Source organism: Garra rufa, chromosome 1 (genome assembly GCF_049309525.1).
Source record: "Garra rufa chromosome 1, GarRuf1.0, whole genome shotgun sequence".
In the NCBI taxonomy this organism is placed as follows: domain Eukaryota; kingdom Metazoa; phylum Chordata; class Actinopteri; order Cypriniformes; family Cyprinidae; genus Garra; species Garra rufa.
In genome coordinates, this window is record NC_133361.1 from 59,552,355 (window position 1) to 59,566,355 (window position 14,001).

A 14,001-nucleotide genomic window follows, 5' to 3' on the forward strand; every position below is an offset into this window, starting at 1 on the left:
CAAATTGTGGACTGGTTGCATAACTGAGCTGCCCATTATTTTCTGCAACTAATCTTTGATTTTTTTTTCCTGACTTTAGAGGAGAACTTACTGGTCAACTGAGGCCCAGTCTCAAGACAGTGATGACAACGGCAGCACTCGGAGAACCAGACTTCGAGAGGTACACACACAAACATGAGCATTCACAATTTTTGGCACATTTATCACTTGTCTTCTCTTGCTGAGTAAGAAGCGACTTCCTGTAAAGGTGATGTTCACACGCTCTGACGTTTAGTCTGACGAAGTGAGGACATTTTTTGCTGAATGTGGAGAAAGAGTTTTCCTCCATGTCCTTCAAGCGATTCAGTGTCTGTGATGTTTCTGTGCTTCAGTCTAAAGGTCGAGCAGTCAGCCGTCTGATGGAGAGTTTTGCAGCAGATGAGGGCTTTCACCTGGGTGAGGACAGTAGCTTCTCAGAGGAGGATGAGAGGAAGGTGTCATTGAATAGCAGAACTTCTCCAGGTAAATGGATGCTTATAGTCTACACTAGAGTAGTGGTTTTATCACAACTGACAGGTGTTGTCAGGCATGATGTGAAGTCATTGTTTGCTATGTAAAATTGTATGTTAAGTTGTATTTTGCTTTCATTTTGCAGCTCCTCCAAACTGTGTTCTGACCAAAGAGCTCCTGACTGATGGACTCAAAGTTCTGATCTCCAAAGAAGATGAACTACTGTATGCTGCTCGTGTGCAACCCCTGGAATCTCCTGATGTGTAAGTGTGCTTTATAATACACACGCAAACTTACAAAGGCCCTTTACAAATTTTCATTTTGGGTGGAAAATCTGTGGAATTTTAGTTTGAGTTAACGATAACACCACTGTTTTTGAATGACAAGTGGACATTCTGTGTGTGCCTGTTTATGAGATGTATCACACCTATTGTAAACTCCTGTTGCTGTATTTTGGAGCGAGACACATTACGTTACCCCAATAGGACAATGCTCCCTACCAAAAGTTAAACGAGCAGTGATTATCACCCACTAGTTTCCCACAGTCCTTGGTTGGTTGCAAAAGTCAGCCTGCATCACTTCCTTTAAGCCCTCTGTTCAGTAGTAAAAGTGTTGCTGAAGAGAATCAGTCACAGCCAATGAAAGTGAGCCCTCTGTAGGAGTTTGACACGGACAGCCAAGCATTACACACACCACTGAAAATAACTCCTTTGTACTTTCTGCTCTCTCTCCAGCTACAGTATTGTTATCTATGGGGAGAGAGGAAACCGACCCAGAATCTACTCCCTGGAGCAACTCTTGCAGGAAGCAGTGAGTTTCCCACTTACAGCAAACAAACCTGCCTACGCTCTGAGCTTTGGCCTCTCAGGACCCACACACATCACCACATCCTCCAAAATCCCCTCTTCCATTAAAGAGCAGCACAAAACAATATCCTCTTTCCTGAGATCCCTATACACAATGCCATTTCCTGAAGTCCTGCTTCCAGCACACTTTTTGCCTCACTCTTCTTTACACCACTTTGAGCTCTACCCCTGTTCACACCTTCTCACCTAGAAGACTGCACACACATCTGCACACATTAGCACACATGCTCTTTTTGACACTTTCCATCAATACGGTACACTTTGGTGTCCCAGTACTTCTAAAGCTTTATATAGAAAAAATGCCAGTCTCTCTAAAAAATAAAACTCACCTTTGTTCCAAACCAACATGACTTTGCCTAACCAGACATAGGAAACCTGGTTGAAAATGGTCATAGCCATATTTATGGATAACTGGAAGTGTCCCAAAAGCTGTCCTGTCCCATTTAGCTTCGCTCCATCTAAGTGTTTCTAAACATATCTTCTGTGCGCCCCCACTAGGAGGGATGTTCTGCCTCAACATTAGTTATACAGGTTATAACAACATTATAGTTAATCTAAGCCAATGGATTGTAATTACACAGTGTAAACTGCAGTGCATTCTTGGCGCCCATTCAGTTTTGCTTGTAACCTGTTTCCTTCATGTTCGTGTGTTTGTGTTGGTAGAGATCAGTGGTGTTGACTCACTTGTTTTCCACTTTTCTAATAACATTGAAGGATCTGTAGTGCTGACACAAAACTTTGACTTAGTACACATCTTCATATACTCTACAACAGTGTATATGTGACCCTAGACCACAAAACCTGTCTTAAGTAGCACAGGTATATTTGTAGCAATAGCCAAAAATACACTGGTTTTACAGACGGTTTTAAGTCCTAGATGAAAATGTAAGTCTGAGCTGTTTCAACTGAAAGAAACTTGCACTGTTTTGTCTCAAGATGCACACCAGTGATGTTTTTTCTAAGACACGTTTATAAAAATGACTTAAATGTGCTAATTGAACTATGGCCTAATCCTGGGTTAGGCTAAGCCCTGTCTATGAAACCTGGCCAAAATGGGTCTAAATGATCAATTTTTCTTTTATGCCAAACATCATTAGGATATTAAGTAAAGATCATGTGCCATGAAGTTATTTGGAAATTTTGAGGAGGAGTCCAGGATTCTTAGGGCAAACATTTTTAAAATGCACCTACTACAAAGAGAGCAATAATACAGCATTATAAAATGAAAAGGTACGCTTTGATTTAAAGACGTGCCCACACACAGACATTCACAGGTTCATTTTAGGAGTATTAGCTAAACAACAAAGCTACTGCTTTTCCCGGAACTGTACCTACCCATTATACATTGTGATATAGCCGGGTTTGTTGGTCTGTTGGATCGGATTAATTTCACACTACAACCGAACCGCTCCAGAGTTCGTTTTCAATTGAGCCGAGACCACCTCGTTCAGACAATCTCAGACCGATTGTTTGTATGCCCAAACAAACCGAGCTAAGGAGGGACACGTGCCAGGTTCCAAAACAAAGTGCCAGGTGTGAAAGAACCCTCAGATTCTAGATTGTCAAATTTTTAGTTGTATCTTGGCCAAATATTGTCCTATCCTAACAAACCATATGTCAATGGAAATATTATTATTTATTCAGCTTTCAGGTGATATATAAATCTCAATTTTAAAAAAATTGTCCCCCTATTACTGGTTTTGTGGTCCAGGGTCACATGTTATTATTTTTAGTTTTGACTATTTGACTATTTGACCAGTGTCAACCAACCTTACTAAATGCTGAATGGTCAATACAGTGTTTGTACAGTGTACTGTACCTATAGAATGTGTCCTATGCTTAATGTCTTTTAGCAATCAGCAATCAGAGCTAAAATGTTGCAATGCATACAGTATATGCTTATGCAAGACAATTATTTGAAAGCATAAAATCTGCTCTGTCAATTGAAAAAGTTTGACAGTGCAAAGGTGGTCATTCTAAATTATTTGTACCTTTACTTTCTATAAAAAGAGGACAAAAACAATTGGTTAGCTATCTGTCTCTCTCTCTCTCACACACACAAACACACACACACACACACACACACACACACACACTTGTTATTCAGCTGTTTCATTGTGTAAACGGTCTACAGCAGCTGTCTCTAATTACACTGAACTTCCACTTTCCAGAGCGTTCCATTCCTCCATGTACCTTTGACACCAATCTACACGCACAACCTTCCAGCTTCATGTCCCATCAGTCAGAGAGCGCCTGTTACCATAGCAACAGTAAATTAAAGAAACCTGAAAGGGGTTTGAGCTGAATGGGGGGATCTGGGCGCTCTGTTAGACAGAGAAACGCTGCAAACCTGCAATCACAGTCGCTCCATTCACACACTCCTCATTATTACTCAGCAAGTTAGTGTTTACCGCACCTCCGCTTCCGTGGCTTTCAGCCCTAACATGCTGGCATGAGATAAGTGCTGCTTTCATAAGAGCCTCACTGATTGACTTCTGTGTGTGTCATTTATCATTCTGGGAGTCCAAAACCACTTTCACTGGCATTGGCTGACAGAAGTTTGTTCCTGTGTCTGTTAGGTACTGGATGTACGCCCTGACACTGAGGCTGTGCTAAAAGAAGGGACCAGAGTGTGTGCTTACTGGAGTGAGCGCTCACGTTGTCTTTACCCAGGATATGTGCGAAGAGGTGAGGCATAGACAATTTTCTCTTTCTTTAGAATCATTTCTTTGTTTCAAATAATCTTTTTTCTTCCTAAATATGCTATATCAATTCAAGGGTTAAAGAGTTACTGTAAGGCATTTCGTTAAAATTAACTAGTTCTGGTGATCTTCTAGGAGGTGATGACTGTAAACCTGGTGGAGTTATGGTGGAGTTTGATGATGGAGATAGAGGATGGATCTCTCTCTCCAATATTCGCTTTCTTCCTCCCGGTTACCAAATTCAATGTAGGTCCCACTTGTTTTTTTTATATAGTTTTATCTCACTTGACATTATGATTAGAATGTGTCCTTGTCTCTGTTCTAAAACCTAGTGCCAATCCTGCTCCTGGAGAGCTACAGTACCATCCTGCAGACTTCAGCTCCAACTCTGCTCTTGTTTTAGTAATCAAGTAGCCCTGAACACCTTGATTAGCTGGTTCAGGTGTGTTTGATTGGGGCTGGAGCTGAAATCTGCAGGATGGTAGCACTCCAGGACCAGGATTAGAGACCCCTGGTATACACAGGCAGCATCCTACCCTGCAGTGAAGACAAACATAGCATATGTTGATTTGGGTGATGGTCACCAAAAGGCATCTTGAATAGCTTCATCAGCAGAGTCATGTCATTTGAGATTTGACTAACATTCACATTTTATTCCAAAAGAGTTTTGCATTAGTACATGCTTAGAAAGCAATATTCTATTAAACACAAAAATACGAAGTAAACAGAAATATTGGGTTGAAGTCTACTGATATTTTCCAGCCTTGGGTTAATTTTTGCTTGTTGCAATGGGATTGCCTTACCTAGAATTTATATGGTGCCTTAAAACACTGTCTTGGTTGGTAACTCACTAGCATTTGGAACAGAGCTTCTATTGTTGATTTTTAGACATATATTTGACATGCATTGAAAAGGTCAATAAAAAATAAAATAAGATTACACCTCCTCTGCCCTTTCAGGTGCTGATTTGAGTCCTGGACTTATCTCTGAGGGGCAGTTTGACAAAACTAGCTCCATGCAAGAAAACATGACTCTGAGTGAAAGAACAGCAAGAACAGACAGATTCAAAGCTCAGGAGAAGCCTGTCAGAAGACCAGGTAAGACTTTCTACAATAAACCACCAGAGAACATATTTTACTCTTCTTTGTTTTAAAACCTAGTAGGCTGCCTATCTAGACAGCTTTCCAAATGTGCCTATGATCCAGAAAATGTCCAAAAATGCTGTCCAAGACTATTGATCATCCTGGAATTCATTGTAAATGTTTAACATTTCTTTACAGGGAGGCCTAAAGGTTCAGGGCTAAAGAAATTGCTCTCAGACAGTGTAGCTAAGAGCTCCGCACCTGCTGTGACATGGCCATCAGTGGCTGCACCCAGGAAGAGAATGCCTGTTAACTTTTTCCAGCTCAATGGCTCAGCCTCGAAGAAGGCTTTGAAAGGCAGGGTGGCGGAAACATCCTCTCGACCTTCAGTCTCCATGACGACACCAACCAAAGGCCTCTTTAGCAGTAGCTCCTTTGAGGTCGATTCCTTCAGCAGCATAGCTAACGGTTATTCATCCTTTGGCAGCCAGACATCTGGGATTTCACTGGAGGGCAAGAACAGTTCTTATGGTCAAAAGAAGAGGACTGAGGAGCCAGCACCACCTCGGAGCAAGAAAGCTGAATTTCTAGTCAAATTGGACCATGAAGGAGTAACATCTCCAAAGACTAAAAACAGTAAGGCTCTCCTGCTGCTGGGAGCTTCAGGATTTGGCTCCAATGGAGTGGGTGGTTTGCCCAGGGCAGAGGCTTACTCACATCCAGTTCTGCTGGTCAAGGACAACAGGAAAGGAGATGGCTCAAGAGCAGAGCTCCTGCTGAAAGGGACAGCAGTCCAGAGGAAGCCTTCACCATCATTGCGCATGAGTGAGTATGGAGACTTGAACCTTGGCTGCCACAGGGACTGCCACAGCTCTTACTCAGACATGGATGAGGAAGAGGAAGAAGTGGAAAGTAGGACGGGGCGTGCCGCACTTGCTCCTGCCTCTGGAGGTTTAAGAACAGCTGGCCGTTTTCTCTCACGCATCTCAGTCTCCTCGTCTTCCTCCGGTTCTTCCAGCTCTTCCAGCTCAGGCTCTCTCTCGAGTTCCAGTCTGTGCTCCTCTGAAAATGACTCATCTTACAGCTCGGAGGATGAGGAAAGTTCCACGCTGCTGCTCCAAAGCTGCCTGACCCCCCACCATTCTTTGCTTCAGACCCCTGAACCCCCCGTGGGAACCCCACGGCACTCCTTTGTGGCCAAAGCTGTGGCAGTGTCCAGTGCCAAAGGTGGGCATAGCAACCACAGTACTAACAGCAAGCCACAGAAGAGGAAAGAATGCCACAGTTCACTCTCCAAAACCTCTAAAGATCTGGTTAAGAGGCAACGCCTTCTAGCAGACCAGACCAAACCTAGAGTGTCACCCATCCTGTCATCTAGACAGCTGTGGAGGTGGTCAGGAAACCCCACACAAGTGAGTCATTGTTAAAAAGATAACTGATTTGTTTATTAATTTAGAAATAGGTGATCTAATTGAACCTAGTTTAATGTGGAGCATCAACTGCATGTTGTCCTAAAGCAGAGGTCTTTAACCCTGTTCCTGGGGACCCACTATCCTGAAGAGTTTAGCTACAACCCTAATCAAACACACCTGAAGCTGCCAGTGAAGCTCATCAAGACTGCTTAAAAAAATGCAGGCAGGTGTGCTGAAGCAAGTGGGAAACAAACTTTCCAGGAGCAAGGTTAAAGACCTCTGTCCTAAACACTGTGGGCTTTCAAAGCTTAGCTCTTGAGCTGTCATGTTATGTCAATTTCTAACTCAACTAAGGATGAGGTACTGCCATTTTTTAATATTCTGAGTACAAGTAGTAAGGCTTGTAGAGTAGAGATCGACCGATATGGGTTTTTCTATAGCCGATGCCGATGTTTAGAGGTCAGGGTCAGCCGATGGCCAATATGTGCTGCCGATTTTTTTTTTTGGCCGATTTTTAGGGCCGATATCTTGAAGTTCTTCCCTTTATTTGCATGCTTAAATGTCACACTAATAATAAGTGGATGCACATCATTTCTAAACTTAACATCATGAACAATGAACACAATGAACCATCTTTCGGATCTTTATTTTGTTCACTGCCCAGTATTATTATAAAAGATCTAACCAAAGTTAACCAAACAAATCGAACTGACCAAGTATTAAATATATAAAACAGATAATATAAAAACTAGTGGTGGGCATAGATATATATATATTTTTAATATAGATTAATCTCACTGTAATCTTGGAATTAATCTAGATTAATCTAGATTAAAATGGCTAATTTGAATTCTGCCGAAGGCATTCAGAATATGTGTGCTACCCAAATAATGACTAAAAGTAAGTCTTTGAGAATGGGTTTCTCAAGCCAGGTGGCGAATTAGACCAGGGGCTCGTCTCCTGTTTCCAAAATGCATCACAAACTGCTTGACAATTCCATTTACAACACAATTAACTATACAAACTTGTGTGACCAACTATTCCTACACTGCATGTACTTCTGTGTAAAAGGCTGCGCGACGTGTGCGTTGCAGTTAAATACACAGACGCGCACAGGCATGGATATCTGCGTGCATAGTCTTCGGTTAAACTGCGTTGCTTTTAGAAGCGTCAATTCAGTTGTTGCATATAGTTTAATGTCTTTATTTCGGGATTATCAAAGTAAATTATAACTCAAATTTGAGATTTTACTGGGGCACAGCAGATTTTCCCTGGGGCACGTGCCCCAGTAAAAAGGGTCTAGCAACGCCCCTGCCCTGAAGCAAACCCGGCGGCTTCATAGCTGCATCCATGTTAGCACGTCTCGTTTGATGTGGTAATTTAATTTCACAGTAGGCATACACACAGGTTCGAAGACTCGTTCTCGCCCCCTACAGTGCAATTCAGCTAATATCAAGGTGAAAGTCATCATAGCTTGCGTAGTATATACCCAGCTCCCAACCCAACTTTGAGAATAGATTAATTTATTTATTTAAGAGTCTCACGTTAACGCAGCACGTTAACGCCGATAACGGCCCACCATTAATAAAAACTGTTAATCATTTACATAAAAGTTTAAGAGCTGAGATTTATGTTAAACTTTAATGTTTTAAATATAAAATTTTGAATACAGAAATTTTAAATGATTTATATAACTGAGAGGACCTGCCAGCAGATGGCAGCAAGACACTGATTTAATTACTGAATCATATCATTCATTTGATTCATTCGAACAGCTGATTCATTCCTGAATAAAGCGAGTGACTTTATGTATGGGAAATTGAATCATTTCACTAGATTTGTTTAAAAACCCGCGGACGTGCCTGACTTTAAATCGGCGCTACTAAACACGGATATCGGCCGATGCCGATATATAAAAAATGGCAAATATCGGCCCGATATCGGCCGAACGATATATCGGTCGACCTCTATTGTAGATTGGTACTAACCATTATAATTACACATGCCAAAACAGTGCATCCCTAGGCTCAGCTAATGCTGTGAGTTTCTAACCAGTGACTATGTTTAATAAGAGAGTGGTTAACTATTGTGCAAACAATACCAGATGGGCCTGGTTGGAAATAATCTTTATTTTTGCTGTTTTAACCTAAACTTCACTTCTAAGCTTGAAATAATTGTTGTACACAAATATCTGCAAAAAAATCTGAAGCTCTCTTTATCACAATAGCGCCGTGGACTCAAGGGAAAGGCTCGGAAGCTTTTCTACAAGGCCATAGTACGTGGCAAGGACGTGGTGCGGGTAGGAGACTGTGCTGTCTTCCTTTCGACTGGGCAGCCTCATTTGCCGTTAATCGGCCGCATTGAGAGTTTCTGGGAGTCATGGCAGAGCAGCATGGTCGTGAAGGTCCAGTGGTTCTACCACCCTGAAGAGACCAAGCTAGGCAAGAGACATCGTGATGGCAAAGTAAGTATCCAAATAAATGGAGGCCTATCAGTCATTATGGACTTTCAGATGATTATGCTATAAATATTAGATTTATGTTAAAATAAGCTGAGTAATAAATCAGTGCCACAACTGAGAAAATTATACGGTATTGGTAGAATTGGCTTAAGTGGGTTTTGGTTAACTCTGTAGATATTAAATCACGCTGTCACTGTTTCATAACCTTCCTGGAACATTTAGTCACGAAGCGTAATCAATATTCATTAGCATAGTAGAAATTATGCATTTGCACCTTGGTGATAATTCATTAAAATTAGGAGCGCTATTCAGTGTTTGTTCTTATGTCAATGCTAGCAGGTAGCGAGAGATGCTGAAGGAAATTAATTTGTCATTCTGTTTAGCATGCTCTGTACCAGTCATGCCATGAGGATGAAAACGACGTCCAGACAATCTCTCATAAGTGTCAGGTGGTCACACGTGAGGAATACGAGCGATTGACCCGCAACAGGAAGTCTGATGGGAGCTATCATGACCTGTACTACCTGGCCGGCACTTACGACCCAACCAGCAGCCAGCTGCTCACTGCAGACGGGATGTCCATACTCTGTTAGCACTGCACATGTCTGCATATACTACTGAGTTGTCTTTGGTCCAAAGTCTGAGATGTTGCACTGCAAATAAGAGGCTGGACCAGGGGACTTCTGACAGAGGACCGGGAAGTAGGCTACCACCCTCATACCCATAAACTCTGTCTACTTTGGGGAGATATGTGCATGCTCCTCCTAGCGATACCTTAGAGTACAGTAGATGCAGTTTCCATGGTCCTAATTCTCTTCTGAGGTTTTCTAACGGACATATTGTGGATCTAATTTTATATAAACCGTTATCTGATCTTAGATCACCAAAGCAAAACTCTTGGTTTGGAGAACATGGCAGATGACTTGAGCCATGTTGTAGGCAGTGGCAGTGTGGGGCGCTCTCCGCACGTCACTTTTATGATTCCAGGGATATTTAAGTACATATAGATCTAAATATATATTAAGTTCATTTATGTATATATAGGGAGTTATTTCCTATTAAGCCATACACTTCAGTACCTCTTAACATGTCTTTTTATTCAGGTGTATATTGTACAGGACAGGTTGCTGGTGTTTTTTGTTTGTTTGTTTGTGTGTGTGTGTGTGTGTGTGTGTGTGTGTGTGTGTGTGTGTGTGTGTGTGTGTGTGTGTGTGTGTTTTCTTTGTTGCTGTCTATATGTAAATATCTGAAGCTATTTTATATAAGTGTAATGTACAGAGGCTTATCTTACCATGTTCTGATTGATTTATTTTTGTATAAGTGGGTAATATAGTAGTTGTTGATTTCTGTGAGAGTGTGGACTGGTGATGTATGCATTGCACTGTACACAGCCTGCTGATACAGTGAGAGAGGGGTTGTCCCTGCCCCGTTTTCTCATTCAGAGAGAGGGGTTACACAGGGTACCATCCTTTTATCGGCTGCACTTTGGGCATTTGTTCCTCTAATGTCTTACTCCATTTTTTTTTAAAGCTTAATGTTCAAACAAAGGGGAAAAAAAGTATTGTTACCTTAAAATGGTTCAACAAATTTGACATCAGTGGCAAAGTTGAATCAGAGTCTACAACATAAGAAGAGTGAAATGGTGAATCTCATAAAGAAACGTCCAGGTCATATTTAAATGATTTTAGGACCATTTTTGTAAGTGACATTACACACCATCAGAAGGTCTGCCTTTTTTGGTCTTGGCCTAATTTGTGAGATTTACCTAAAATACTGGTATATAATACCAGACATACCTGAAAAGAATTCCGACGTGTTATTACTGTATCTGATGCGTTTCTTGTTTTCAAATGCATCCTGCACTGTATTTACATATTTCTTTGCTTTTCAACCAAGTCGCATTTTTAAATTTAGCACCCATCAAAAGGAGTATTTCTATTAATGGTGAAATACACCTGATTCTTTATCTTAGTATCCCAGGGTCAGGGCACTAAAAGCAAGGGATTGTTAGAGCACTAGGCACAGCTGGAGTTCATCGAGAAGTTGGCGTACAGTCAGACTGTACTCCATGCACTCATTTTTCACTGTGAGGGACAATCGCATTCATGCATGAAGGAGCATCCACTGTTTGAAAGGCTCACACAATCATAGCACTCTTCTTTTGTGCCAAAAATAGTCGGTTCTGATTATGCAATCTTCACTGTATTGTACAAGTATTATTTTTTGATTGTTGTTGTTTTATCGTTAGTGTTTATTTATTGTCAGTGTTACTGTTTCATTACGAAACCAATAGATCATGATGAAAATGTCTTATTTGCTGGGATCTATTTGACCCAAAAGTGTCGTACTAACGTGCATATGGCTTGAGCTACAGTCAGACCTTCACCTCTTGCAACCCCATTAACAACAACTTCGGCCCTGCAGGGGACGTGACGTTGTTCACTGACCCTCTCCATTTCCTGATCGTTCACCCCCATCCTTTCAGATTTACAAATGAATTTCTAGACTCTCCCCAATGCCACAGTTGGCCTTGTAGTTTGCTTAGTGCAGAGAGCGTGAAAGAAAAGCATATATGTGGCTATATGTTTGGAGTATATAGTATGAATACACTCTTAAAAATAAAGGTGCTTTAAAAGGTTCTTCACAGCGATGCCATAGAAGAACTATTTTTGGTTCCATAAAGAACCATTCAGTCAAAGCGTCTTTAAAGAACCATCTCTTTCTAACCTTTTTATAATCTGAAGAATCTTCTTTCACCACAAAGAACCCTCAGATGTTTTTCTTTATGGAACCATTTAGACAAAAAAGGTTCTTCCATGGCTTTGTGAAGCACCTTTATTTTTAAGAGTGTACTGTACAGAGTATCCATAGAATACCTGGATGACCTGCTACATTGCCAAAATGTGCAGTTTACATAAAACATGGAAATATATCCCACAATACAATGCGCTCAACTTGACCTTCCATTTTCAGTGATGACTAAACAAGTATCAGCTCTCTCTTTCTTGACTAATTATTTGATCAAAATGCCAAATGTGAATTCTACATAAAATTGGACTTTTATTTTCAACGATTTACACAAATTGGGCAGTATATACTGCACAGTATTGACTAAGTAATACACTACTATTCAATTTTGAACATAGCCTGTGCTTCTGACTTGTTCCCCATTAATAGTTTGACATTATATTTCCAGTATGATTGATATGTGTGATGTTAGGATTTGTTTAGATTTGTTTATTTAAAGATCTCCTCATGTAATCAGAGCAAGGTTGATATAAAAGGTCTGTGTGTTTGTGTGTGTGCCTTTTTGTACTCTGCCTTTACGTTTGACTGTTTTGACACAAGAGGGCACTGGATAGAGTTGTGAATGTACTTAGCATATGTTAAGCATGCATATTATCTATGGACCTGTCTGTATGTCACACAGCTCTAGTGGTTATACACACAGATTCAGAGTTGCTGTCGGTTACAATCTCCTTTTAAATCAGGGGAGAAACTTAATTCGTGTTCCCAAATGAAGGTCAAAGGTGTTTTGTTTTGTGGAGGGAACAAGGGTATTCAGGTCAGCACGTCTGATATGTTACAAGAGCAGGTCACTTGTTCATGGCAAAGGTGCAATACTACTTTGGTTAAATATTTGAGCGGCACTCAGAATTTCTAAGCTTTTTGCAAAGGCTGGTGGGTAACAGGAAGTGATAAGGAGGACGCAGGAACGTCTGTCCTATTAAGCAGCTTTCTTTAAATGCCGCAAGGCATGTACTTAATATTCCGCTTGTCCAAGAATCTCTGATAAATGAGATGTTCTAACTTTGTTAAATGAGAAATTATGTATATCTTTATATGTTTATTTTGTTCCATTATATTTTTGTTCTCTTTCTTTGCTTTGAAACATTGTAAAGACTGTACATGTGTAAAGTAAGGTTTGATTTTGGGGTAAACATTTTACAAAAAAAAAAAAAAAAAAAAAAAAAAAAAAAACTTTATGAGTATCAACTGTAAACGTGGTTTAGTATTACAATTTTTTTATAGAGGGCTTATGAATAAATATCACATTTAAAAAATCCTTGGACTTTTATTTCATTTGACTTACCTTGTTGAAACATCTATTATTGGTGGAGTACTTCAGCAACACTTTGGATAAGACCAGGGACATTTATTTCTTTTATTTTTTTTTTTTGTGTGTGTGTGTGTGTGTGTGTGTGTGTGTGTGTGTGTGTGTGTGTGTATGTGTGTGTGTGTGTGTGTGTGTGTGTGTGTGTGTGTGTGTGTGTGTGTGTGTGTGTGTGTGTGTGTGTGTGTGTGTGTGTGTGTGTGTGTGGTTCAGGTGGTTCAAAATGTCCCCACAATGATAGGAAAACTTGAAATGTTTGGTCTAATGGGGATAGTTTTAGTCCTCATGAGCCAAACAGCTTATAAATCATTCTAAATTATGTTTTCAGAAAATACTGTGAGAATTGTGTTTATGGTTAGGGTATATAATATACAATTTGTACAGTATAAAAATCATTATGTCCATGGAAAGTCCCCAGAAAACATGAAAACCCAAATGTGTGTGTGGTTGAGGTATTTCCTACGTTGTGGGGATCAAATGTCCCACAAGGATAGTTGAGCCTATGAGGAAAACAACTAAGAAATCATATTAAATCATACTTTGTGTAAAAATGCATGTTTTCTTTAAAGGTTAGATTTGTGGTGCTTTCGGAAAGTTTTCACAACGCTTCACTTTTTCCACCTTTTTTTAATGTTACAGCCCTATTGAATTTAAAATTGATTAAATTCATTATTTTTCTCAAAGAAAGAAGTTTGTTTGATATCTTTGCAAATTTATTACAAATAAAAACAGGAAAAAAAATCACATGTACATAAGTATTCACAGCCTTTGCAATGACACTCAAAATTGAGCTCAGGTGCATCCTTGAGATGTTTCTACAACTTGATTGGAGTCCACTTGTGGTAAATTCAGTTGATTGGACACGAAATACCAAG

The 14,001-nt window shown here is 40.3% G+C and overlaps 1 protein-coding gene across 1 annotated transcript in view; it reads left to right on the forward strand.

Annotated features, from left to right (window-relative positions):
- The window catches only part of bahcc1a (BAH domain and coiled-coil containing 1a), a 91,554-nt gene extending 78,478 nt beyond the window's left edge, over positions 1-13,076 (forward strand). Inside the window, exons 19-28 of the mRNA XM_073843378.1 lie at positions 80-160; positions 372-501; positions 635-752; positions 1,224-1,299; positions 3,935-4,043; positions 4,193-4,303; positions 5,017-5,154; positions 5,338-6,551; positions 8,779-9,015; positions 9,396-13,076. Of these exons, the coding sequence (XP_073699479.1) occupies positions 80-160; positions 372-501; positions 635-752; positions 1,224-1,299; positions 3,935-4,043; positions 4,193-4,303; positions 5,017-5,154; positions 5,338-6,551; positions 8,779-9,015; positions 9,396-9,605 (2,424 nt within the window). The 3' untranslated portion in view covers positions 9,606-13,076. The remainder of the gene's footprint in view (positions 1-79; positions 161-371; positions 502-634; positions 753-1,223; positions 1,300-3,934; positions 4,044-4,192; positions 4,304-5,016; positions 5,155-5,337; positions 6,552-8,778; positions 9,016-9,395) is intronic.
- The last annotated feature ends 925 nt before the right edge of the window (positions 13,077-14,001 follow it).